The sequence below is a fragment of the Copadichromis virginalis genome, linkage group LG5, assembly GCF_057382275.1.
Source record: "Copadichromis virginalis isolate Kocher_CV1m ecotype Utaka linkage group LG5, C_Virginalis_male_GT1.1, whole genome shotgun sequence".
NCBI lineage: Eukaryota > Metazoa > Chordata > Actinopteri > Cichliformes > Cichlidae > Copadichromis > Copadichromis virginalis.
The window spans coordinates 2,707,128-2,734,912 of record NC_140622.1 but is presented as its reverse complement, the minus strand read 5'-3'; the positions used below and the strand labels follow the sequence as shown (position 1 = coordinate 2,734,912).

General features: G+C 43.0%; 1 protein-coding gene across 3 annotated transcripts in view; it reads right to left on the bottom strand.

The window, feature by feature from the left end:
* The window catches only part of LOC146708743 (receptor-type tyrosine-protein phosphatase gamma-like), a 372,141-nt gene that overhangs the window by 65,775 nt on the left and 278,581 nt on the right, over positions 1–27,785 (bottom strand). For all 3 annotated transcript variants that reach the window (XM_085455573.1, XM_085455574.1, XM_085455575.1), the window contains exons 8-9: positions 25,817–26,009; positions 7,652–7,836 (exon numbers count right to left, since the gene is read on the bottom strand). In XM_085455573.1, the coding sequence (XP_085311699.1) occupies positions 7,652–7,836; positions 25,817–26,009 (378 nt within the window). The remainder of the gene's footprint in view (positions 1–7,651; positions 7,837–25,816; positions 26,010–27,785) is intronic.

Below are 27,785 nucleotides of genomic sequence, written 5' to 3'. Positions count from 1 at the left end.
CCTGGGACTGGAGGGCCGCCGCCGCCTTCCGCGCGGTCGGCCCCCTGAACTGCTCCGTCGTCTCCTTCGGCGCCGCCGCCGCCTTCCGCGCGGTCGGCCCCCTGAACTGCTCCGTCGTCTCCTTCGGCGCCGCCGCCGCCTTCCGCGCGGTCGGCCCCCTGAACTGCTCCGTCGTCTCCTTCGCCGCCGCCGCCGCCTTCCGCGCGGTCGGCCTCCTGAACTGCTCCGTCGTCTCCTTCGCCGCCGCCGTTGCCTTGCGCACGGCCGGCCTCCTGAATTGTTTCCACGTCGCCGCCATTGCCTTGCGCACGGCCGGCCTCCTGAATTGTTTCCACGTCTCCGCCGTTGCCTTGCGCACGGCCGGCCTCCTGAATTGTTTCCACGTCTCCGCCGTTGCCTTCCGCATGGTCGGCCCCCTGAACTGCTCTGTGTTTGGGTTATTTTCTTGGGCTCCGGTGTTTGCTGTGCTCTTCTTTTGTTTTCTGTTCCGAGCCCTCCGTCCTGGGCCCCCGCCGCCCGCCCTGGGTTGTTTTCTGTTTGGTTTTGTTTTTCTGTGTTTGGGCTGTCTGGAGCCAGCCCTTGAGGGGGGGGGGTACTGTCATGGTCCTGGGCCATGTTGGCCCAGTGTTCTTAGTTTCCTTGTATGTTTGTATTTTGTTCCTTGCTTAGGCCATGTTTTCTGAGTTGCCCTGTTGTGTTGTTCCCTAAGTGTTTTCCCTTCGTGGCTTTTACCCCCTGTGTGCCCCTCTGTGTATCTGTGAGCCCTCGTCTCTCCTTATGTTTTATTCCATGTTTCCCCTGCCCGTTATGTCTAAGTTCTCCCCGTGCTCTCTCTCCCCCCTGTGTGCTCTCTGTGTATTTATGAGCCCTCGTCTCCCTTTGTGGTTGTTTCATGTTTCCCCAGCCCGTTATGTCTGTGTTTTCCCCGTGCTCTCTCTCCTCCTGTCTGAACCTCCGTGCACTTCCTGTTTACCTTGTGACTCTCACGCCCGTACATGTCATGTTCAGTTCACCCCGCCCTGTCTCGTTATGATTATCAGTGTCACCTGTGTTCCCCGTGTGTTCCCACTTTCCTCGTTAACCCTCTGTGTATTTCTGTCTGCGTCTCCCTCTGTTCAGCGTGACGTCGTCCCTCATGCTGCGTGGATTTCCCTGTGTCTCTCTCTCCGAGTGTTAGTTTACTTTTCCCAGTTTAGTTTTGTATTTCCTATGTTCTGCCTCTTCAGCAATAAAGCTGCTTTTTGAGTTCATCCCCGTGTGTGTGAGTTTTGCATTTTGGGTCCTCCTCCTGCCTGCCACACAGCCGAGCCTTGACAGAAGGAATGTCAGGATTCCTGCTCAGAAAAAGGAGCTGATCAACATGCTCTGAAGTCAGAGCATGTTCCACTCTACAAAAACTTTTTTTGTAACAAAATATCGATTTCTGCTGTCCCTGTATCGATACATTATTAGCAAACAAAATTAGCAAACAAAATATCACGATACTACACAGTATCGATTTTTTCCCCCACCCCTAGACTGTAGATACAGAAAACAAAAGAAAAAGGTTTTCAGGATATGCAAGATTTGCTTTTGTCCTGGTTGTCTACATGAGGCAACAAGGGTCTGCAGCACAGGTTAGCAAGATTGTCACTGACCTAAAACAGAGGGAATCGTGTATTAAACACACTGTGCAATTATTAGCAGAGTAAAAATGCATTTTTGCACAAAATCAGGTTAATTAAGCAGGCGTGAAATGGAGGAGGAGCCTTCATTCTACAAAGACAATTGTACACACCGGCTCACTCCTTGGTGGCTGCTTGTCGGGGCCTGGAGCCTGGGGCTCGGTCACTCAGGCACAGCTGGCTGCCGGCGGAGCTCACGGGCGCGTCACTGCAACCCCCCCTTGGCTTCTGCTCCGCGGCTGCTGAGTGAGCCCTCATCTGGGACTCTCCTCAGCTCTTTCTGGGACAGTGGCGCGGCTGCCCCTCTGTTGGTCTTCCTTGGTCTCTTGTGTTCTGGGGGCCTCTGGATGTCTGGAGTTTTGATCTCCTCCATACCTGCTTCATGCCCTGGAGGACGGGGCTGTGGCCCCCCCACACCCTCTACCAGATCATTACATGAAGGAACCTTTTACAAACACAAGCGCGTCCATGCTCACAGGTGTACACACGGGTGATCACACCCACAAACTGCACCCTTTTTGGCTCCTACCTCAAAGCACACTGTGTTCTGTTGATCTTATGTGCTGCACAATAATGTTTAATATTTAGTATTTACTGTCATATTCCCATATATCATTGTGATGTTGTTTATTCTATTACTCTTGTTCTCTTCTGCTTGTTTTCTTTTTTCTTTCTCAACAGGTGATCCAGGTGATTGATATATGCATTATTTTTTTCTGCTCATTCTGTTGGTTGTTGTTTTTTGACCTTCTCCCCCGTCCCTCTTCTCAGCTGTTTCTCTTTCCCTCTTTCTTTCTCCCCTTCTTTCCCCCAGTCAAATCTGTCCCGTATTCAGCAAGTGAAAATAAAATAAACAATAAAAGGTGAATCAAATGGACCATTACGGCAAGGCTGGGATGGTCAATTTGGTAAAGTAAATCCGTTGGGCCTCTTTCTTCGTCTTTAGACAATAATTCTGATGCAAAAGAGCCAAACGGGACAGGCCAAAAAAAAGAAGAAAAAAAAAATACAAAGACAATTGTGTGACTACGAATTATTAAGCTGGCGCTAGTCTATGGCACAGTACATATACAGAAACTGTTGTGTTATTAGACTGGTGTGAATGATTTTATATCAAATAGGCAGTGTTGGGAAGGTTACTTTTAAAATGTATTCCATTACAGAATACAGAATACATGCCCCAAAATGTATTCTGTAACGTATTCGTTACGTTACTCAATGACAGTAACGTATTCTGAATACTTTGGATTGCTTAATATATTATCATGCTTTTTACAACAACGTGAATGTACTATTGCTGTGTGATTTATTACTATTACTGAAGGTCTGCGACTCCGAACTGTAGTAAAGGGACCTCTGACTAATACGGCGGGGTCCCTGTCGGCTCGTAGCCGAAAAATAGCTTTACCTTGTTGTGTGGGTCAACTTTTCTGGCGAGAGACAGAGAGAGGCGTTGAAAGGCTGCTCCAACGAAACTTATTGTTTTCGGAGGAAAACACGAACACGGTGTACAGTTGAGTCTTAATAGCTTACTTACAGCTGGGCTCGTCAGGCTCTCTTCTTGGCTGCAGTGGTTATTATTATATTTACATGCTTCCAGCTCCCGTTTTTCCTCGATGACAACTCGTACCTTTCCACTCCCCTTTTTCTCCCTCCTCGCGCTCACAGACCCATAACGTGTATGGCAGTCCATTCTCCCTGCAACACGGACTACACTGCCCATGATGCTACATTCTTTAGAGCTATGCTTGTAGCATTCTGCCTGTTAGCTTAGCACAACAACAACAACAACGAAAAGGCGCTCTCTCACCCAGGAAACACACAGTCGCAGAGAGAGAGAGAGAGCGTCGCCCTGTAACCATGGCAACCGTAACGCTGCCGCCTGGAACAACAGAACGTAGCTGTCAAACAAAACCCAAACAGTCCTGACCCGCGACAAAATGAAACAGGAAAGTACCGCAGTGTAATCCATTTATTTCAACAAAGTAACTGTATTCTAAATACCACCTGTTTAAACGGTAACTGTAACGGAATACAGTTACTCATATTTTGTATTTTAAATACGTAACGGCGATACATGTATTCCGTTACTCCCCAACACTGCAAATAGGCTCCCCTCCATTAAACCTATAAATAATACAATTCAAACTTGTGTACCCAATTAAATTTTTTTTAAAGTAGTTAAAGATGTGTGCTATATATTCTTCCTCAAATCCTCAAAAAAGAAGCCACATTCAGTCTTTCATGCATCTCAGTGCTGTTCTACAAAAAAACAACATGTAGCTGTGTAACTGAAACCCACTGGCTGTTAATGTCAGTGAGCCAATAAACCTTAAATAAACCTAGAGCAAAATCATTAAGTTGTTAAACACTTTGTAAGCTCACTGTTATTCCCCTCTTTCCCTCCATTTTATATAAAAATGTATTTTTGTGCCATCAATCTTTTTTTTCCACTTCATTCATCTTGTATCTCATATCTTAAAGCTTATATTCAGTAGCTGCTGAATCAACTGCAATATGAAACATGCTTGCACTACTTTTTAATATTCATTTTTGTGTGGCTGCTCACAGGCATCCACACTATTGAAATCCTGTTTCTCTTTATTCTTTATTCCACTATAATCTAGTTGCTTTTTTGGCACTTAACTACTTCCTCAGTTTTCAGCCGATTTTCACCGTTCAAACTCTAAACTGTTCTGCTCTTTCTGCTAATGGGTGCTATGACTTTTGGTACTTATAACTATTATATCTTTTTAAAATATTACACTTTTTTCCTTTTTTTGTCCCATTGAAATGAATGGAAAACTTCCACGATTCTGCTAAAACTTAACTACTTCCTCATACTTTCACGTAGAACAACCATTCAAACTTTAAATTGTTCTCAACTTATTGGGCTATTCATGTATGATTCAGCTTTTTCATATCTTCTACCATTTTAATCTCATCCCTCTTTAAGTTTTCAGTTGCAAAATTGTGATTTTTCAGAAAATATATGCGTTGTTACGGTTGCTATGCAACTAACTCAGAGTGGACAGTTGAACTTTCTGAATTTTCTCTTCATGTCCGAACAACTTCTTGCTACTCGCTCAATTTCCACTCAACCCCCACAAATTATACATCAAAACGTAGGTATTTTTGCTGGCTTTCAGAAAATGTCACTATCATTGTTGTGGGATTTACAGATTTTTAGCAAATCTCCTCAGATCAACACAAAGTCCGACAACTCTCCATAGACAGTCAATAGAGAATTTGTTCAACATCACCGCTGGAATTCTCTAATGAGAGGCATTTTCAAATCGTCATAGCCTCAAGTTAAAACAATATATCTTCAGACACTCCTGACGCTCACAATTCAAGAATTTTTTCCTCACCTATTACCGTTTGGCCATGAATTATGTTTGTTTGAGGGTAGGAAATTCGTCCGTCGCTCAGATTTCTTCAGATTTCGAACTCTGGAAATTAGGCACTTTTTTCTCTCTTCATGTCTTTTTGATGGATTTTGACAGAGCCCTGAAAATGTCCATGACTGTTCACCAAAGCCTGCTGTTTCTTATGATGAAAGAATGATATTGATGCTCCATATAGATTGACAGTTACAAAACGTTGTTTGAGGGCAAGTCAAGGCAGTTTTTGCTTCGCCTCGACTCAGTTACAGTGTGTTACAAGTCACATATCTTTAATAATTTATACTTTAATTATGAATTATGAAGACCTGAAGATTCCCCCATCTCTTCTGAACAAAACGGTGTTAGAATGACCATTCTAGCCTCTACGGTTAGGAAATTATGGCCATTTGTTCGAGGAGAATCCTGAATGTGAGAAATACACTGAAGAAAACTCACACCTCTCTCTGTGTCTGTGTGTGTAAGGGCTGACTACAGCAGGTGCAGCTAATTCGACTGACCTACATATACCAAGCCCAGACTCTCCACAGCTCCTGTTCCCTTTACTCTCTGTGTATGTGTGTGTCTATCAATATTTCTACTATGTTAAAGTATTACTGCTAAATCATACTACTTCTGCTAAATCATAGTATTTATACCAAATCATAGTATTCAAACCAAAGCATTGTATTTGTACAAAGTCATATATTTCTTCTAAATCATAGTATTTCAATCAAATCTTAGAAGTTGTGGTAAAATGCAGTATTTCTGCCATATCATTGTATTTGTGCCAAATCATAGTATTTGTGCCCAATTAATATTTCTGTTATGTTATAGTATATGTGCTGAATATAGTATATGTGCCAAATAATAATAATAATGGATTGGATTTATATGGCGCTTTTCTAGGCACCAAAAGCGCTTTACAATTCCACTATTCATACACTCTCGCATTCACACACTGGTGGAGGCAGTTACAGTTGTAGCCACAGCTGCCCTGGGGCAGACTGACAGAAGCGAGGCTGCCATATCGTGCCATTGGCCCCTCTGGCCAACACCAGTAGGCAAGTAGGGTAAAGTTCTTGCCCAAGGACACAACGACCAGGACAGAGAGCCCAGGGATCGAACCGGCTACCTTACGGTTACAGATGCGATTCCCAACCCCCTGAGCCACGGTCGCCCCAAATCTTAGTATTTGTGCCATATTGTGGTATTTGTGCAGAAACATAGAATGTCTGCAAAATCATAGTATTTGTGCCAAATCACAGTATTTGTCCTAAAACACAGTATTTTTCCCAAATTGTAGTATTTGTGCAAAAACATTGTACGTCTGCAAAATCATAGTATATCTGCTATGTTATACTATTACTACTAAGTCATAGTATTTCTGCTTTGTTATAGTATTTGTGCTAAAATGTAGTATTTCTGCCAAATCATAGTATTACTGCTATTTCATAGTATTTGAGAAAAATTACAGTATTTCTGCTAATACATAGCAGGAATAAAATGATTTAGCAGAAATACTATCTTATAATACTTTTACTCAATTAAAGTATTTGTGCCAAAGTTTAGTATTTCTGCCAAATCATGGTATTTCTGCTAAATCTTAGTAATTCTGCTCAATGACTGAATTTCTGCTATGTTGTAGTATTTTTGCTAGATTATAGTATTTCTGCTAAGTCAAAGTATTCCATGTAAATCATAAATCACAAATAATGTCTCAAATGCTACGATTTGGCAGGAAAAATATTATTTAGTATAAATACTATTTTTAGCACAAATACTATGATTTATCACAAATGTTATGATTTGGTACAAATACTGTGATTTGGCACAAACACTGTGATTTACCAGAAATACTGTGATTTGGAAGAAATACTATGTTTTATTAAAATTACTATGTTCAAACTTTAAAAAATTCTGCTCTTTTTGCTAATGTGTGCTATGACTTTTGGTACTCATAACTTCTATACTTTTTGAGATATTGAATTTTATATGCAATTTTTTTGCCCATTGAGATAAATGGAACACATTGTCAGTGTGGTCGTTGATTTTAGTTGCCGGGTCAAGCTGTGTTTTAGCTCAGTGAGATGAGCATCCGTTCTCGGAGCGGGAGGCCCGGGTTCAAATCCTGCTTATGGCAACAATATTTCAGTTCACAGTTAAACTTTTTAAACTCTTTTCAACACAAATTTCAGCTTCTTCACCCCTTTTCAAAAGAATTTTCAGTTTTTTCACCCCTGAAACTTTTCATCTTTTTCAGCTATTTTCAGCAAACAGCTTCAGCGTTATAGCATCCATGGGGCAGGGATAGCTCCGTAGGTAGAGTGGTGGCCCCATGATCAGAAGGTCGGGGGTTCGACTCCACTGAACGGCTAGCCTGAGGTACCCCTGAGCTAGGTACCGTCCCTACACACTGCTCCCCGGGCGCTGCACTGGTGGCTGCCCATTGCTTCACTGGGTGAATGCAGAGGAACTATTTCCCTATGGGGACTAACACGCACACTTTACACAGCATTTTTGCAGGAAATGCAAATTTTTCTAGTTAAAACTTAGCATCCACCTATAATGTGGCTCCAACCCTGCAGTCCCTCAAAGACTCACCAGTTTGTGTTTGGCATCCGTTAGGTGGGTCTCTTCGTAGCTGTCATCATGGGCCGTCCAGCTGTAAGATACCAGGAAATGCTGGATGGGTGAGTGGTAGGTGACCTCCGGATGAGCCCAACGCACCACCAAAGCACTGCCATTGACATGCTGCACCTTCATGTTTATGGGAGCACTACTGCAGACTGGGAGGAGGGTGGAAGCAGGGTCAATGAAAGTCACAAGTGAAGTTGTGGATATGTGCAGAAAGAGCAAGAGGGAAGGCGTTAAAGTGCAAAATATAGTAGCCGGAAAAAGAAAGGTATGCAAGAGGGAAATGAGGAAGGGTAGGTAGGAATAAACAAAGCAATGCAATCAGATGGAAAAAACAACAATATTTATGAAAGGATGATGAATAATGAAGAATATGTTAGTACAAAGAAGAGGAGTGATAGGAAAGAAGAAAGAACGGAGATTAAAACAATGAGAAAATGAAAAGGAAAATTACATTTAAGAAAAATTAAAAGCAAAATGGAAGGAAATGGAGAAATTATAGAAATAAACATAAGAATAGAGATGAAGAAAGGTATGAGGAAAATAAAGAAAAGAGTGGAGAAAGAAGTAAAGAGGAAATGGGAAATTAAGACAAGTTACAGGAACAGATTATAAAAAGGAGAGTGAAGAAGGAAGTGAACGTAGAAGAATGGGCATGAGAAAGAAAAAGGATAGGGAAGATATAAAAATATGTAATGTAAAGGGAGAATGAACGAGGCAGATAATGATTAAAGACAGAGAGAGAGAGAGAGAGAGAGAGAGAGGGAGAGAGAGATCATTTAATGACTGAATACATTGGCTCAGCTTGTCTTTCAGATACACTCGAGAGGGAGGAAGAGCAACATAAATAAATGACAGGACTATAAAGTCAAATGCACAAATAAATGCTTTACAGGTATTGTAGCTGTAGATTCACATGGCAGCATCTGACCAATCACAAATATGGACAGGTCTACTGATCATTTTTTCAACAGTACATGGTTCTGGGTCTTTTTCACCCAGCATGTTGAATTTCATGTTTTTTGTATTATTATGTTCTAATTTGTTTAGTCTTCAGTTAGTTCTGTTGATACTGAGTTCAGTTCCTCTATTTAGTTCTTGTCTAATTTCCTTCCATGTCTGTTGGTTTTGGTGTCGTGTCTTCAGTGTGCAACTCAGGTCCCCTGTGTCTAAGTCTCCCTTCCCCTTTGTGTGTCTCAGTGGTGTCTTTGTCCTGTGTCCTGTCTCCTCTTGGTTCCCCTTGTGTCATCTGTTATGTGTTTTCTCCCTAGCTGTCATGTTGTGTGTATTAGTTTCTTAGTTATGTCCGTGCTCCATCTACGTTTTCTATGTCCCTGATGTTATGTCAAGCCCGTGTATCTCTGTGCTTCCTGTTTTACAACAGTGTCGAGTCCTTTGTCATGTTGTCTGTATTGTCTTTTTGTCTCCTGTGTCAGGGTCTAGTTCTCTCGTTTCCCTGTATTTTGTGTTTTAGTTTTCCCAGTTTAGTCAATCAGTCTAGTCTAAGTTCACATTTTGCCTTTTATTTATGTTAACATTATCATTTAAACAGGCAATACCTCTATACTAGCAAAATAAGAGATAAAGGGTTGCCACTTGTGAAAAAATTTGGCTGTGCAACCTCTCAACGTATATTAAATTTTTTCAAGTTTAAAAAAAAACATGACATCTTTAAGTCAAAGGAGCTTGCAAAGACTGAGAACCTTCACAGACACATGACATCTTTAAGCCTAAGCTTAAGGAAATAGTAGGATACTTAACAGACTTCCTTTTTTTTTTTTTTTTTTTTTTTTTTTCCTTTTTTTTCTAAATGACATCAGAAACAGCAGTATGCGACATTACGTGATGGCAGAGCTTCAGTTCATCCTTTGTCATTTTTTTTTTTTTTTTTTTTTTTTTTAATAAATAGGACAGGGGGAATGAATGAGAGAAAGAGGGGGAGAGAAAGAAAGAAAACCAAAGGGGAGAAGAGACGGTGAGAAGGGGGGGGGAAGAGAGAGAAAAAAAAAAAAGAACTCCTGGGTCACCTGTATGGAGAAAAAAAAAAACAAGCAAAAAAAACAAACAGAGGAGACAACAAACAACAAAGAGCAACATAATAATAGAGAAAACAAAGCACCATCACAATAAACTAGCTAGTCATAGATATCAATATTTACTAAATAATAAACGATATTGTGCAGCTCGCAAGATAGACAGCGCACAGTGTGCTTTGAGGTAGCAGCCAAGAAAGCTTTAGTCCGCGTCTGTGAATACCCATGTGTGCATACCTGTGTGGATCAGCATGCTTGCATTCCAAAGGTTTCTCCATGTAATGATCTGCTAGGGAGTGTGGGGGGGCCACAGCCCCGTCCTCCAGGGTGTGAAGCGGGTATGGAGGAGATCAAAACTCCAGACATCCAGAGGCCCCCAGAACACAAGAGACCATGGAAGACCAACAGAGGGGCAGCCGCGCCACTGTTCCAGTAAGAGCTGAGGAGAGTCCCAGATGAGGGCTCGCCCAGCAGCCGCGGAAGTCAGGGGGAGTTGCAGTGACGCGCCCGTGAGCTCCGCCGGCCCCCAGCTGTGCCTGAGTGACCGAGCCCCAGGCCGAGAGGCCGGGGGCACCCCACCTCCAAAGGGGCCCGAGCGAGCCCCAGGCCCCAGGCCCTGACAAGCGGCCGCCAAGGAGTGAGCCGGTGTGTACCCGGACGCCCACCCCCAGACACAAAGAACCACCAACACACCGACACCTGAGGGAGTCCGCCACCGGCAGGGGAAGTGGTGGTGGGTGGAGATAGGCCTCCAAACCTTGGAGGGCCTGAGGTGTCCCCAGAGAGGTGGCGTCTGATACCCAACCTGACATATAGACACAGACATACAGGCACACACAGACACAAACATCCATTCCCACCCTCATGCTCTCATATGCACTCACTCCACACTCAACCAACGTGGAGACAGACATAAAGAGACGCTGTACACACAATCACACTCCCCAAGCGTACTCTACAAACCGGGTCTAGGTACCCTTGCCCCTGGAGGGGGGAATTGCACCCAGACCCAGGTGGTGTTACCCTTTTCCCTGCGGTGGGGAGAGGCAGACCACCCCGACTCCGCAGCAGCAGGGAGGCCCCACACCCCAGACCGCAGTCGGACGGCCAACTCCTCCTACTAGCCCTCCCGCTCCAGCAGGCCGCAGAGAATGGGGGTGGGAGAAGACTCCAAACCTCCCTCCACCCGCTTATTGTAGTGTTGATGCATATGTGTTCTAAGGTGCAATTAAAACCCAGGAGGGCATGGAGCTACCTGCCAAGGAGCAGCAGGTAAGCGCATAGTCCCTCCTGCTAGCCCTCAATGACTAAGTGTATTTAAAATTGAGAGGTGGGCAACGACGTCAGGGGTGAGGTATACACCCTGATGGTAATTTGGACTCCGTGATTGTGCCCACCCCCAAGATCCTATATGTATGTGTAATGAGAGTGTGAATAATGTGAATGTCTAAGTTGTGGGATAAAATTGAGGCAGAGGCAGCCAGAAGGGGACGGGGGGGGGGGGGGGGTAGCCTCCTCTGCACCCTGGTGACATACCCCCACTCCAAGGCCCTGCATGTGTGGGTGGTTGTGGAGGAGCGGGAAGAGGGAGGCAGCTGGAGATGGGGAGGGAAGGAAGGGAGGGGCAGGTAACCCCTCCCTGGGGCCAGCTCCCCCGCTGACCCCAGTAGGCACTCCCACCCTCCGCGACCCGCCAGGGAAGGGGGGCCCAGGCCCATCAGACCGGGGCCCAGTGCAGTAGCGCCCTCCGGCTCCACAGAGCCCTGGACAGTCCACCCAACCCCACCACAGAGAAAACTGCACCCACCCCACCATCCACACATCTTCCAGACTACATAAGACGGTAAACGCCCAGGCTGAGATCTACCTCCACCTCTCCTGTATCTCCCCCTCCTGCAGAGAGTTCCTGAAGAGAAGAAAGCTCCTGCAAGATGTGACCATCCCCCCCACCAGTTGAAGAGCCCCCCAGGCGGCTCGACGCACCGGCGGCACCCTGCTCCAGGGCCGGGCCCCCATGCACCCACCCGCCCACAACCCCGGCAACACACCAACCAGGACCCAAGCCCCCGAGGCCCGGCCCGGGCCCCAGCCCAGAGACGGAGCGCCCCCAGAACCTCACGCCCATCCCGGACCCACCCAGGGGCAGCCAGGTTGCCAGGTCAGTAACCCACGTCCGTCAGCACAGACCCTCCCCTAGCCCCGCTGCACGCAGCTGCGAGGAAACAGTCACCTGAGAGCCAACAGAGCCCCCAACCGGACGTGACCGCTACCCCGGGTTGAGCCCCCCAAGGAAGATGCCTCCGGGGAACCCCCCGACGCCCTAAGCCTGTCCCTACCCCCTCACCAATTCCAGAAACTGCCGGAGAGGACGCAGAGGCAACGGTGAAAAACTTCATTAAAATCCACCTGAAGCTGCCGGAGGACACCATAAAGAACATCGACTTCGATAGAGTACATTGCTTGGGGGGCGCGCGGTCGCGGACCGGGAGACCACGGCCTATTGTGGCCAAATTCAGTCAATTCAAACAGAAGGAACAGGTGAAGAGTCGCGGCAGAGAGCTGAAAGGTACTTAACAGACTTCCAACGCAACAATATTAGATGTCTCGCTAATAGGGATGTGAAGGCAATAATATCCTTTTGTGTGGAATAAAGTGTAAGTGAGCGAACAGGAATCCCAAATACAGCAATCAGAGGACAAGGATGAAGAGTTACCCCAAGAACAGTTGACATAATAGCAAAATACCCTGTCCAGAAACCTTGTAGCTCAGGACACAGAAAAAACATGTGGCTAAGGTGGCAAGGAGAACCATGGCATTTATCACATTTATTTTCCACTTCTGGATACAATTCAGAAAGTCTAGAATTAGAGAAATGCACCCTGTGTATGACCTTAAATTGAATAAGTCCAAGACAAGCACAGGAGGTGGAAGATCGTACTCTCGCTATAGCCTGTTTCCAAGACTCCTCATGTATTTGAATTCCTAGTTCTCCTTCCCGTGTACACTTAAGCTTAACATTAGAGTGGTTACTAAAAGACAGAATAGCATCATAGAGTTTCGAAAAGGTTCCTCTGTGATGAGGAATAAATGATAATATTTAATGTTTTGAACCAAAATTCTTATTAATTGAAAGCTTATATATAGTGCTGATTTAAGTGTTTCCTTATTTTTTCTTTTCAGCAGTACATTTGCCAAACATGATGATAAACTTGGATAGTCTGGAAAAGCACGTTTAAATTTGACTTTGGTTTTTTCATTGATTGGGCGAGGTCACTTAGGAATGTTTTGCAGCAAGTGTTTCTTCACCATCTACAACCAGGCAGCTGTTGAAGTGACTTAAACTTTTTGTCAAAGGCGAGACATGTGAACTCCAGGTTGTCACCGTTTTATTCCTTAGTTATATTTTGGAAGGACAACTCAAACCAGACCCAGCAGAAACTTATTGGCCAGTCTCTCAGAATCAAAAGCAACTCCAACATTTCCTAGGTTTCCCAAACTTCTACTGTAGCTTCATCAGGGATTTCAGTAAGAACGCCCTGCTTTTAACCCAACTCACCTCCACTAAAATCTCCTACCAGTTGAACCCCTCTGCCCGACTGCCTTTGACCATCTAAAACAACATTTTGCCGCAGCTCCCATTCTATCTCAACCTGATCTTTCCTGCCAGTTCATCATGGAAGTGGATGCCTCTAACTCCAGCATGGGAGTTGTACTCTCTTGGCAGCAAGAAAGTAAAATGCATTCTTGTCTTTTATCGTCATCTTACCCCTGCAGAGCGCAACTATGATGTAGGAGACCAAGAGTTGCTGCCATCAAGATCGCTCTTGAAGGGTGGAGGCACTGGCTGGAGGGGGTGGTCCCTTCATCAGACAGGTCACAAAAACCTGGCCTAGCTCCAGTCAGCTAACCGGTTCAATGCCTAACAAGTCAGATGGGCCCTATTTTTCATACTGTTTAGGAATATCAAACCAGACACTCTCCAGGAAATTCTCCACCTCTGCCAGCAGAATCAGTCTTCCTCTTTTCCTCATTTATCATTGGCGTCCTCACATGGGTGATTGAATCTGCCATCCACAAGCTTAACAGACCAAACCAGACCCCATGAAAAATCTACAGGGTTGCCTCTATATCCCTTCTGCTGTCTGGGCACACACCACCAAATTCACCTGCCAGCCTGTAATCAACTGTGTTATAACCTTCATTCAACGTTTGTTCCAGTGACCTGCCTTGATTAACAATGTCCACGAATACGTCTCTGCAGTCTCTGTCTGTGCACAAGAAGAGTCTTCCAGCTCTCCTTATGCAAGTTTGTTCAGACCTTCCCCAACTCTTTGTCACCCTTGGTCCCAGATTGCACTTTTGTCACTGGTTTTCCACCCTCTTCTGGCAATATGGTAATACTTAACATAAAAGATCAATTTCCCAAAGCTGTTCATCTCATTGCCCTGTCAAAAGTTCTCTCATGTCAGTTTGTCCTCCCTTGGATACCAACCACAGGTTTTACCATCTGTTGAAGGTGAGCTTTTTCCCCCTGAATCCCTGGAGCCTAGTGTTAGGAAATAAAATATATAATCTGAATGCTGATTAGTGTGTTTTATGAGAGTCCCAGACTTCAGTGTAAAACTAGGTTGTAGGCTGACAGGAAACTGCATGCTTTTGCAGAAGCATGGTAATTGCAGAAGAAAGTGAAACCAACTAGGCTGTTTGATCGAAACTTAAAGTGTGGTGTGACGTAGAGAGCAAGTATATAAATAACTAGGCTTCCGTTTGTGCTTCAGACCTGAAACCATTGTTTTTCTTGTGACATTACCAATAAGTCTGATGTGTCACATGGCCCTCTTCCTATTGAAAAAACAAAAGTTGTATCCAAGATGGCCGACTTCTAAATGGCCACCATGGTCACCACCCATCTTGAGGAGTTTGCCCCCTCACATATACTAGGTATATGTGAGGGGGCAAACAGGATATTAAAGTCCTGTTTTGTGCCACAAACAGGACTTTAATATCACCAACCATTCCCATGTTATTACGGTGTATCTATATAAATGGCCCACCCTGTATAACACTTTACTCATTTTTCTTAAAAGAAACATGTTATATTACTTTCTCGTTACTCCATAAACCAGCCATCTCCAAACCGTTTGCACAAACTTGGGAGCAGAATATCTCTGTATGCTGAAGCATTAATAATTCATTTTAGTCGAACAAATGAGCTGAGCTGAACTCCTGAAAAACACCCCCACATCATACTGCAGTCAGACAAGTATCGTTCTCCTGGAAACCCAAACTCATGCACCAGATTGCAAGACAGAGAAGCGCGATTCGTCACTCCAGAGAACATGTCTCCAGTGGGAGGTAGTGAGGTGGTGGTCCACTCCTGAGTTCTACAGTTTATCCTTCAGAACTGTGGGAAGAATGGTGTTAAAGGAGACTGGAGAAATCAAAGAACATGATTCTCACAGTGCTGCCAGCGGTCTCTAGGTGAGAGAGGGAACGATATAGGAGGTGAATGACGGCACCATGCGCTCCGATGCCAGGCTGGTAGGCAAACTGAAGTGGGTCCAGTGATGAGCTCACCAGGGGGCGAAGCTGTGCCAGGACAAGCCACTCCAAGGTCTTCATCAGATGGGATGTCAGCCTGAGTGACCGGCCTGGGGCTCGGTCACTCAGGCGCAGCTGGCTGCCGGCGGAGCTCACGGGCGCGTCACTGCAACCCCCCCTGGCTTCTGCTCCGCGGCTGCTGAGTGAGCCCTCATCTGGGACTCTCCTCAGCTCTTTCCGGGACAGTGGCGCAGCTGCCCCTCTGTTGGTCTTCCTTGGTCTCTTGTGTTCTGGGGGCCTCTGGATGTCTGGAGTTTTGATCTCCTCCACACCTGCTTCATGCCCTGGAGGACGGGGCTGTGGCCCCCCCACACCCTCTAGCAGATTATTACATGAAGGAACCTTTTAAAAAACAAGCGCGTCCATGCTCACAGGTGTACACACGGGTGATCACACCCACAAACTACACCCTTTTTGGCTCCTACCTCAAAGCACACTGTGTTCTGTTGATCTTATGTGCTGCACAATAATGTTTAACATTTAGTATTTACTGTCATATTCCCATATATCATTGTGATGTTGTTTATTCTATTACTCTTGTTCTCTTCTGCTTGCTTTCTTTTTTCTTTCTCAGCAGGTGATCCAGGTGATTGATATATGCATTTTTTTTTCTCTGCCCGTTCTGTTGGTTTTTGTCTTTTGCCCTTCTCCCCCGTCCCTCTTCTCAGCTGTTTCTCTTTCCCTCTTTCTTTCTCCCCTTCTTTCCCCCAGTCAAGTCTGTCCCGTATTCAGTAAGTGAAAATAAAATAAACAATAAAAGGTGAATCAAATGGACCATTACGGCAAGGCTGGGATGGTCAGTTTGGTAAAGTAAATCCGTTGGGCATCTTTCTTTGCCTTTAGACAACAATTCTGATGGCAAAAGAGCCAAACGGGACAGGCCAAAAAAAAAAAAAAAAAAAAAAAAAAAGATGGGATGTCAGAGCCATCAGCCTGTAGCTGTTGATGTCCTTGGGATGTGGAGTCTTTGGCACTGGTACAACACGAGATGTGCTCCATCGCCCCACCCAGCTGATCTGCACAGGACCTGACAACCCTTGAGCTGATGCCATTTGGGCCCGCTGCCTTCTTGGCTTTAATCCTCTTCAGTTCCTTCCTAACCCGTATGGTTGAGAGAGAAAGGCTGGATCCATCTGGATGTGTACTGGGTGATGTGGTTGGGGGTGGGGAGTAGTGAGCAGGGTGAGTGGAGGAGGTGTGAAGTGGCTGAGGTGTCAGGAACCACAGTGGCAGTTTACAGAGAGTACAGTGAGCACGAGAGTCCATACAAACAATCCACATGCTGTGAGTGTGTAGATATTCCCGAATCTACCTAACACAGCTCATCAGAGTAACTCTAGAAAATAAGAGAGTTCAGCTCACTGCCCTATTATATTGTCCGTGACACTACCAGTATAAATGTTTATATCATATAAAAGTGTCATATTGGGACATCATCGGTATAGGAATGCCATGCATTTACGTTCCCACAACTACAAGCCAAGCCTAGTTACATCTGAGTGCAAGAGTTGTGTGTCAACCTCCAATGATTTATGTCCACATGTACACACTTCGAGTGTGGCACTAGTAGTTGGGGATGTACAACACAAAAGTATACAAATGAATCAACCGAGCATCACTATCTGCTCTCCCTGTGAGAGGAAAATGCTTAAAGTAAGTGGTTCAAAACCCAACTCACAATATCCCAGCTTAAAGTCTTAAGCAATGCTGTTATATTTAAGTTAAAATGTATAGGGAAAACACTACTTCGGCTACTGTCACAACTATTGCAGAATAATGCCGTTGCTACTGCTGTCACCTTGTTTGAACTAGGGTGTTTGGGAGTTTGCCCAACCAGTCTGCATGTATTTTGTGGATTTGGAGAAGGCATTTGACTGTGTCTCTCAGGCTACGTCCACACTAATGCGTTTTCGTTTGAAAACACATCGTTTTCTCTCAGTTTTGGCCTCCTGTCCACACTGAGACGACGTTTTTGCTCAAGGAAAATGCAGTGTTTTGAAAACACTCTCGAAAGCGCATACATTTCAGAACTGAGCTGTCCCATCGCAGTGTGGACACTTGAAAATGCAGACTTTCAAAAATGATGATTGCATTTTAGTTACGTGATGCAGTCATGTGACCAATTAAACAAAGATAGCGGATGACATTATACAGGAGTTGTTTTCTCTGCTCTCAATTTTGAAAGCCCTATTAAAGATTAATATCAGTTTGTACATGCTCCAGATTATTTAATTCTTACTTGCTTTGGCAACTTTTTACTTTTGTGTAGGGCTGGGCCATATACCGTTCACGGTAATACCGGTACAATGTTAGGCAACGATAAGAAAATGAAATATCGCGATAGAATATGGGTAAAACGCGCATGCGCAGTGCCTTTGTTTTCATATGCACACGGCCGAAAAAGCACGGCGGCAACGGAGAACGAGAAGGGGGAAAGCGGATTGTTGAGTGAAACGGATGAACCAGAATTAGTTTTTAAAAATGGTGCAACTTCACTGGTTGGTGTTTGTCTGTCAGATACACAGCAAAGCACAGTTTTTTGTAGAACATGCAAGCGGGCCGTCGTTATTGCTGTATTTGTCGTTATTATTAACAATTAATAAACTCTGGCTCCCTTTCTTACAGTTTGCCTTTTAACCTGTCTTTGTGCTCGTAAATCTGGGAGTAATCTGGGTCCAAAACTCAATCCTCTTCAGATCCCCTTCAGGTCCCAAAGTCAAACAAACACTGCAGCATCACTGAGAGTTAAAAACTGTCTAAATTCTTTCATCTTTAATAAAACGATCAGCATTGGTACTTTACCAGGTGTAACTATGAAGTTTAACATCCAGGCATCCATGAAAACAATGTATTAGCGAGGCCGCGATATGGCAGCCTCGCTTCTGTCAGTCTGCCCCAGGGCAGCTGTGGCTACAACTGTAGCTGCTTCCACCAGTGTATGAATGTGAGAGTGAATGAATAGTGGTATTGTAAAGCGCTATATAAATCCAATCCATTATTATTATTATTATTATTATTATTATTATTATTATTATTATTATTATATGCAGCACGGTGGTTAGCACTGTTGCCTCACAGCAAGAAGGTCCTGAGTTCAATTCCACCATCAGGCCGGGGCCTTTCTGTGTGGAGTTTGCATGCACATCGTGCCTCGACCTCCCGGTCGGCTTCGAGCTGGCGACCACTAGCTCGAAGCCACTAGCTCGAAGCTAACGGGCGGTCGAGACCTACTACAGCCGGGAGGAACACCGCTTTCCCGGCACATCGTGCCTCGACCTCCCGGTCGGCTTCGAGCTGGCGGCCTCCGAAGAATGCGGCTAAAACTTTTGCGAGATCTCGCAAAAGTATTGCGAGATCTCGCAATAAGTATTGCGAGCGCTCGCAAAAGTGCGGGAGGTCGAGGCACGATGTGCCGGGAGAGCGGTGTTCCTCCCGGCTGTAGTAGGTCTCGACCTCCCGTTAGCTTCGAGCTAGTGGGTGTCAGATCTCCAAAAACGTCGGAGCTCTTTTTCAAATATGCAATACTTTTGCGAGATCTCGCAAAAGTCCGTCTTAATTTTTTTTTTCTCCCAAATTTTTTTTTTCTCCCTAATTTTTTTTTTTCCTCCCTAATATTTTTTTCTCCCATGTCCCCTGGGGGGCTCCGTAAATCTCCCCTAGTTGTCGCCTCCCAGCTTCACTTACACCTCAATAACCATAATCTGTAATAGAACAGAAACTGCTCTGTTAAGGATTACCAGTGACCTTCTGATGGCAGCTGATTCTGGTCTCCTATCCATCCTCATCCTTCTTGATCTTAGTGCGGCGTTTGATACCATTTCTCACAATATTCTCCTGAACCGTTTAGCTTCCATTGGCATTAGTCACACCCCCTTTGCCTGGTTCACCTCATATCTCTCAGACCGCACTCAGTTTATGCAATTTAAATCCCAGTCTTCAAGTCTGTCCTGTTTCTGCTGGTGTGCCCCAGGGTTCAGTATTAGGGCCTCTTTTATTAATTATTTACATGCTCCTTCTTGGTCATATGTTCTGAAAATATAATATAAATTTTCACTGTTATGCCGATGACACCCAGCTCTACCTTTCTTCTAAACCCAGTTCATCCCTCCCACCTTCCTCCTTCTCAGACTGTCTTATTGAGATTAGATCCTGGTTCTACTCCAATTTTCTCAAACTAAACAGTAATAAAACTGAAGTTTTACTTGTTGGTACACCATCTATCTTAACCAAATCCCACAGTTTTTCTATTAACATTGAACGTTCTCCCACCCTTCCCTCCCCTCAGGGTAAGAGTTTGGGTGTCATACTTGATAATACTCTTTCATTCCAGTCTCACATTAATTCCATAACCCGGTCTGCTTACTTCCTCTTGCGTAATATTAACCGACTCCGCCCCTTCCTTCCTCCCCATGCTGCTGCCGTCCTTGTCCATAGTCTTATTACGTCCCGCATTGATTACTGCAATTCCCTCTTATTTGGTCTCCTTAAAAGGTCCCTTCATAAACTCCAACTTCTCCAAAACTCTGCAGCTCGGGTCGTAACTCCTACTCTGTCAAGAGCTCATATTACAACAGTTCTTCAGCAGCTTCATGGTTGCCCGTAGAAACCAGGATAAACTTTAAAATCGTACTTCTCACGTACAAGTGTGTCCATAAATCTGCTCCTTCATATTTGTGTGAGCTGCTCCAGATCAACACGGTTTCCTGCCCTCTCAGATCCTCATCTGCTGTTCATCTTACTGTTCCATCCTCACGTCTCATCACTGTGGGGAGCAGAGCTTTCAGTCGCTCTGCTCCTCGCTCTGGGACTCTCTTCCTCCTGCACTAAGAAATATTGACTCTCTTTCCATATTTAAGTCACAGCTCAAAACACATCTGTTTAAACTGGCTTATTCGCTTTAGTGCTGATTTTATCTGTTGTCAAGCTCTGCTTTGCAATTTTAACTTATTTTATGTATTTTATGACTATTGCTCCTTTTATTAATGTTGTTCTTTTGTAAGATGACCTTGGGTTTTTGAAAGGTGCCCTCAAATAAAATGTATTATTATTATTATTATTATTATTATTATTATATTGCACTTCTATTTTTTGTTTTTGAAATCTGCATAAAATTGCATTTTAAATTTAAATTTTAGATTTAAAGTTCTGCTAACAGCTTAAATAAAAAGATCAGTATTGCTGAACAATAAAATATTTTGGGTGCAGTGTACTTTTTGCATCCAGGTATAACAGAATAGCTTTAGTGTTTTGTTTTTTTAAACTTGAGTACAAATACAAAATGCAGCAAGACATTAAAAAACAAAAACAAAAAAAACAACAGTTTTATTGATTATAATAGACTATCGGATTCATATCGGCAGATATCCAAATTTATGATATTAGTATCAGACATAAAAAAGTGGTATGGTTTCATCTCTAGGTTATACACTACTACTACATTTAATTATTAACAATTAATAAACTCTGGCTCACTTTCTTATAGTTTGCCTTTTAACCTGTCTTTCTCTGCTCTTATCTTTCTCTTTACCCCCAGTTATCACAGTGGATGGCTGCCCCTAACTGGGCATGGTTCTGCCAGAGTTAGAATAGCAGAAAAACTCCTATTAAAAAGGAGTTTCTTTCCCCCGTCATTGATCAAATTGAAGTACCAGTCACTGAATATTTTCTCTTTAAAATCACCTGCTATAAAGAGCCTCAAGATGGTTGTGTGAGAAATCCCAGTAGATAGGGATGGGTATCGTTTAGGTTTTATCCGATACCGGTGCCAAATCGGTACTTTTGAAACGGTGCCGGTGCTCAAATGGTGCTCAAACCGGTGCTTAAAGAATGGAGAACACAAAATTGGTCCAAAAACCTCTCATGTTCAGCTGGTTTTTTGTAAAAAGATAACAATGTTAGCCTTTTCTGCAGCTATGGGACATATATGGTATCACTCTTGGCTGGAAGCAGTGCTTAAACAATGGAAAAAACACAAACTTTGTCCAAAAACCTCTCATGTTTAGCTGTTTTCCACTTTTTCTTTGGTCATTTTAGCCTTTTTGGCCAGGGTGAAGGGAGTATCTGCCATCAAACAAGAAGACAGCCGCATGTAACTACGACGGTGTTTGCTAGTTCACCTTACATGCATTAATGTAATAACGTGGTTAGCCTACTCAACGTAAATTACACACGAACAACATTAAGCTACTCACGCAGAGAAGAACGGCTGCTGCTGCATCATCATCCTCATCATTTCTGCTACACTGGCAGGGCTAGGGGCCTCTCCTCTTCGGGTTTTTGGGGATGTTGCTAACTCCGGGTCTGATAACAGGCAACCCACCCGCAGTAGATGTGCTCAGTGTGAGGTCTCGCAGCAAGCTATTAAATACAGCGCATTTCTCGGCTTTTAAAAAAAACGCTATGCGTCGCCAGGTGTTTCATCGGATTTGAGGTGTTACCTCCTTTGACAGTATCACAGTATCAGCTTAAAGCACTTGTTGCAGGCTGCTGAGTTTGCATCTTTTGCTGTGAAGTACAGCCAGACTTTTGACCGCTTCGCCTTGGACATTTTTAATCTGTAGCTCTGCTCTAAAAGAACGTACGTACCTGGACCCGCCTACTATCCTCGGAAACGTAAAATGATTGGCTAGAAGTGTATCACAGCTCAGGAAAAAACAGCACCGAAATAAAGCACCGAAATGTGCGCTGCTTTTCGGTCTGGTTACTACCGTTTATGTCAGAACCGGTGCCATCATGGCACCGGACACCGGTACCCATCCCTACCAGTAGATCACCAGTTTCCAAAATACTCATACAATACTCTGACACATTCAAAGTCACTTAGATCGGATTTTTCTCCATTCTAATGCTTAGTTAATACTTTCTACTGTAATTCAAACCATGTTCTTCCTTCCTAAATATACTGAATTGCTGCCATGTAACTGGGTGATTAGATATTTGCATTAAGAAGCGGTTTAGACAGCTGTACCTGTTATTTTCATTTTAACTGTAATTCTACACACTTCCATCCAGCCGTCTTCCCTCCTCCTGATCTGCATTTCTTCTTTGCATACAGAAAATGTCTCATAGTAGCACTCAAGGACATCCTACACGAGCAAGCATAATGTGCCAGGAAAACACACACACACACACGCGTATGTGGAAGAGTGGGTTTGTGCATGTCTAGCATATATACTTTCCTTGCGGACCATATGGAACAGTGCCTGAAGGAAGGTTGGGGACAAACTCTTTAGGGAGAGATGACAGTGAACAGATGCTAGGCCTCACATGCAGACTTATAAGTCCACAGAGAAAAACAAGCACATTCACAAACACACAGCATGCATACACAAACTCTGCACACGTTGTAGCATTCTTTGACTGGTAATGAGGTGAGAGTGGGAGGTTGGCCAGTGTGCCTCCCACTGCCTTATGTTAGGAGAGTTAACAGAATTAGTACTAAAAAGACAGATAATCCAAAAGCACACAAAAAGAAAAGACAATCTGTACATATACTTCGTTTATTAACATTAAGAATCATTACCATGGAAGAATGATGTGAGGATATATTTTAGCAGATTAGGAATTCTGTATAGATCACCTGGGAGACCAAGTGATAGAACCAAGCACTAACAGAGGGTCAATGCCAACATTTTAAACAACCCTAGAACCACCAGGATGTGTCATTTTGACTCTATCCTGCAAAAACTAAATAGTTACAAAGTTAAGACATTAGATTGAACATTGAAAAAAAATTACAACTTATTTTGGGGAATTGGTTGAGTTACAGTAGCTATGCTAAAACAGATCACTCACTGTGAAACAAAACAGGATATTGTCTACATTTTTTATTTGCCTACAGCTGGATACAATGCCATAAGAAATGCTTTAATCAATTAATTATTGTAAAAGTAGAACACTGAAAGTTTATCACCTTGTCCACATGCCTCAGTGTCATCAAACCAAGCCTCAGTCTGCTCCACTTGGCTTAAAAGCAATAAGATTGAGCTGCTCTGCCTGGGATTTCACTTTTTATTTCTTCAGATTAGTTCTCTGCACTTTGGACTCTCAGCTCATTTCAGCTCAGTTCATAGCAGCGAGGGAAATGTAGCTGTTTAAGCTAGTACAAGTACCTGACCCAAAGTAGCATTTTCCCTTACTTTGATCCAAGCATAGATTGAAACTACAGATGTAAATACCAATACCTCCTTTTATATAAATTAAGTCAATGAATATGAATAGGTCAGAGGTGTGGACTCGAGTCACATGACTTGGACTCGAGTCAGACTCGAGTCATTAATTTTATGACTTTAGATTTGACTTGAAAAAACGTTCTAAGACTTGTGACTTGACTTGGACTTTTACACCAATGACCTGGGACTTGAATTGGACTTGAACCGGTTTACTTGAAAAGACTTGATATTTCACCCCAAATATAAAATTTAACATGTATATTAGATGTACATGTAGATTGAAAATGTGACGTCATTCAGGGGTAGAACCGCAAAGGATTCTGGGAACTCGTGGCAAGAGGTACTAGCGCACGCAGGCTTTCAATTAAAATCAGTTATACAGCGATAAAAAGAAACACAAAAATGTCAAGAAGCCGTTGTACTATTAACTGCAATAGCCGGTCACATGACAGCCACGGAAAGCCGACGGGTAAAGAGATCGGTTGATATCGGATTATGTCGTTGAAGAGAAATTGTTTGAGCCATGTTTCCGAAGTAACAAAGACGCGACTGGATTGCAGCCATTCAAAGACCAAATATAACGTCCCAGAACCCTCCAGCTCACAGGTTAGTCTGCTCCAAGCATTTCCACAAAGGTCAGTCTGCTGTTGTAGTTAATGCGTCATTTTTCTTAACATAATTGGTGATATAGGTTACAAGCAAGTCTGGCACTGAACAGAAATTGTCGCGCTATGCTCCTTTGTTTATTGTGTTTATTGTGCATAAATAGTGAATTGTCCTGACACAATGTTGCGTTTCGCTTCTGTTATTACCATGGTACATTGACAAAAACATATACTTTTATTCACAGGATAAAACAGTTTTTATGTATCACTAATTGCCCAGTACGATTACAGCATACAGTATTATTGTCACTGCTACATTTCTGTAACGCGTACCAGAAATTATTTCTACTACTAATTAATTACCGTTGAGCTCAAAGGTCCTATTAATAAACGGTTAACGAATGTGTATTTATGAAGACGATTTGTGAGACTGGTAAACGTATGATACGTACGATGGTCTTTCGTTCTACACGGTGCATTTCAAGGTCCTGTACCCATCCGTCGGTAAACTGTACCTGGGCTTGTTGCAGTGACCTGAAGTTACTAAACTTCATGAGTGTATGCGCTCACTCCAAGAACCGTATGATTATAAATATGCAAATAAACATGCTACGATGAGATAGCTGACTTCATCTAACTAGCAAATGTTGTCCAGGCTACGTTGGTGATGCAGTTTTTTTTAATGTGTATGATATTTTTGTCATGCGATTTCAAAGCCGGTGTTGTGCCAAAAAGTGATTGTCTGCCAAAAACTGATTTCCAATGTTTCCGTGTATTTTTTTCCGTGTAATATCTTTATGTATGTTCGTAAATAGACTTCGGTGAACAGGGTTTACAAAGGGGTTATATATAGAATTAAAAAATTATCAGTTTTTCAAGTATCTTCACAACTCTGTGTTATTGTACTTACATTATAACCAATCCGGTCCCTTATCCCTACTTAAAATATTTTTAAAGAACTATTGGAATATTTGCTGCATTTCTGCTGTCCTCTTGGCCAACTTACTCTTACAAAAGACATTTTTAATGTTAATGAGATTGTTTTTAACTGCAAAAATAAAGGTTATATAAAAGTCACTGCCAAAAACTGATTGTGGCTTCTACCTTGTTACACGGATGTTGTTTGTGGCTCAAGATGACTATATGTCATCCATGAGGGATGCATTTGACATCTGTTTCATATATTATAGCCCAACAAGTTACTTATAGCACTTTAAATACAAGCAATCAATTTTGGCAAATACCGGAAATCAGTTTTTGGCAGACAATCACTTTTTGGCACAACACCGGTCCTACAACCGCATCCAAGAATAACATGCAGCTTATCTCAGAACTGTCGGTGAAAATTATTCTTGGAGCTAAGTTTAATTGAGCTGCAAGTTCACTATTTTGTCATGTGTTGAGAAAAACACAGATTTAAAAATTACATGGTCCAATATTTACATTTAGCATAACTGCAACCTTCTTTTTTCGTTTTTTTTTTAAAGACTCGAAAAGACTTGAAATTCAAAATTTCAGACTTGTGACTTTACTCGGACTTTTACACCAGTGACTTGAGACTCGACTCTGACTTGCCTGACATTACTTGAGACTTGACTTGAGACTTGAGGATAAAGACTTGAGACTTACTTGAGACTTGCAAAACAATGACTTGCTCCCACCTCTGGAATAGGTAATATAAAAAAAACCAAAAAATTAATACTTAAAGTGTGAACATCCTACCTTTGGAAGCCTCTGTGCCATACGGGTTGCTGCCGCTGTCATTTAGGTCAGGCAACCAGGCATCTTTTACTGCAGACTTGAAGACGTGCCGGTTATCTAAGCTCTGGATGGGCCTGAAGTTGCTGCGCAGATACTCCACCGACTTAACATGGTCTTGTTGCTCTGTGGTGAAGATGGAGTAGAAAGCCTCCAACTGGTGGTAGTAGGGAAAGTGAACATTACAGCAAAATAGAGATACGAGTGGAGACAGGTAGTTATTACCAAGCAGAAGTCAATTTGGTTATTTTGAGTGTCTTTTCATTCTTTTTTTGCACTCATCACACAGAAGCAAAAGCCAATTTTACTGACAAAATAAAACAAAGCATTTCACAAAAATTAAGAATATGAGCAGGAAAATAAAGAAACTTTGATAATTGCCTGGCACGTGGCAGTGACCAATAAAGGACCTGACATAAAAATACACAGGTTTCAACGCACTGAAATATAAATTAATAAAAATGAAATAACATAAACACATAACACACATTTGAAAACAACTGCATGCAAATATATAAATGATAAATAAATGCATTTTAAAAAATAAGCAAACATGGGACACTACAAAAATGCTCACTGTTACTATTCCATTAAAAAAAAAGAAAAAACTTTGTCATTCCACCAGTAAAAAAAAATTTTTTTTTTAAAAAGGCCTGTGAGTTTGAGGGTCCTGCACAGTATCTTAGCTGTTCCTAGGATCGCGCTCTTCTGGACAGAGATCTCCGATGTTGTTCCTGGGATCTGCTGGAGGGACTCCTTTAGCTTGGGGTCACTGTACCTAGTGCTCTGATTACCAGTAGGACCACTGTTACCTTCACCCTCCACACCTTCTTGACTTTTTATTTCAGCCCAGGTTCTTGTGTTCCTTCTCCCTGATGTTGCTATCATTCAGTATTGCTACATTTATCACGACAGCCATCTTCCTCTGATTCCTCTTCTTGTCCACCACTGTCTGGTTGGTTAGCCATCACCAGTTTGTCAGTATCTGAAAATCCCATAGGATCTTAGTTTGGTCCTTCTCGACCACTCTCTGCCTCCGTTTCACCAAACCTTTCACCAAACCCCCAAGCCTCAGTTTCACTAAAACCTTTGTTCTCTTCTGAATCACTCGTGTTCCATTTTGACCTCAGGACTTCCAGGCCATACTCTGCACAGATGTTCTTGTATACTATGTAGAGATGGCACGATACCACTTTTTTATGTCCAATACCGATATCATAAATTTGGATATCTGCCGATACCGATATGAATCAGATATAGTGTAGCTTGTAATCAATAAAACTGTTTTTTATAAATAACTTGCTGCATTTTGTATAAGTTCATACTCAAGTTTTAAAAACAAAACAAAACACTAAAGTTATTCTGTTATACTCGTATGCAAAAAATACACTGCACCCAAAATATTTTATAGTTCAGCAAAACTGATCAATCTAATAAATTTAAACCTACTCCATCATCCCTATTCTGGTATCTTAAAAACCCTCTACTGCATGACTTTTTAATTTTTGGGGAAAAAATATTTCTCCTTATTTTGGGGGAGCTTTACACAGCAAAATCTCCAGTGTTAAATTAACACTAGAGAGTGTCTATACAGGGAGTGCAGAATTATTAGGCAAATGAGTATTTTGTCCACATCATCCTCTTCATGCATATTAGGTGATGTGCATCTCTGTAATGAGAAGGGGTGTGGTCTAATGACATCAACACCCTATACCAGGTGTGCATAATTATTAGGCAACGTCCTTTCCTTTGGCAAAATGGGTCAAAAGAAGGACTTGACGGGCTCAGAAAAGTCAAAAATAGTGAGATATCTTGCAGAGGGATGCAGCAGTCTCAAAATTGCAAAGCTTCTGAAGCGTGATCATCGAACAATCAAGCGTTTCATTCAAAATAGTCAACAGGGTCGCAAGAAGCGTGTGGAAAAACCAAGGCG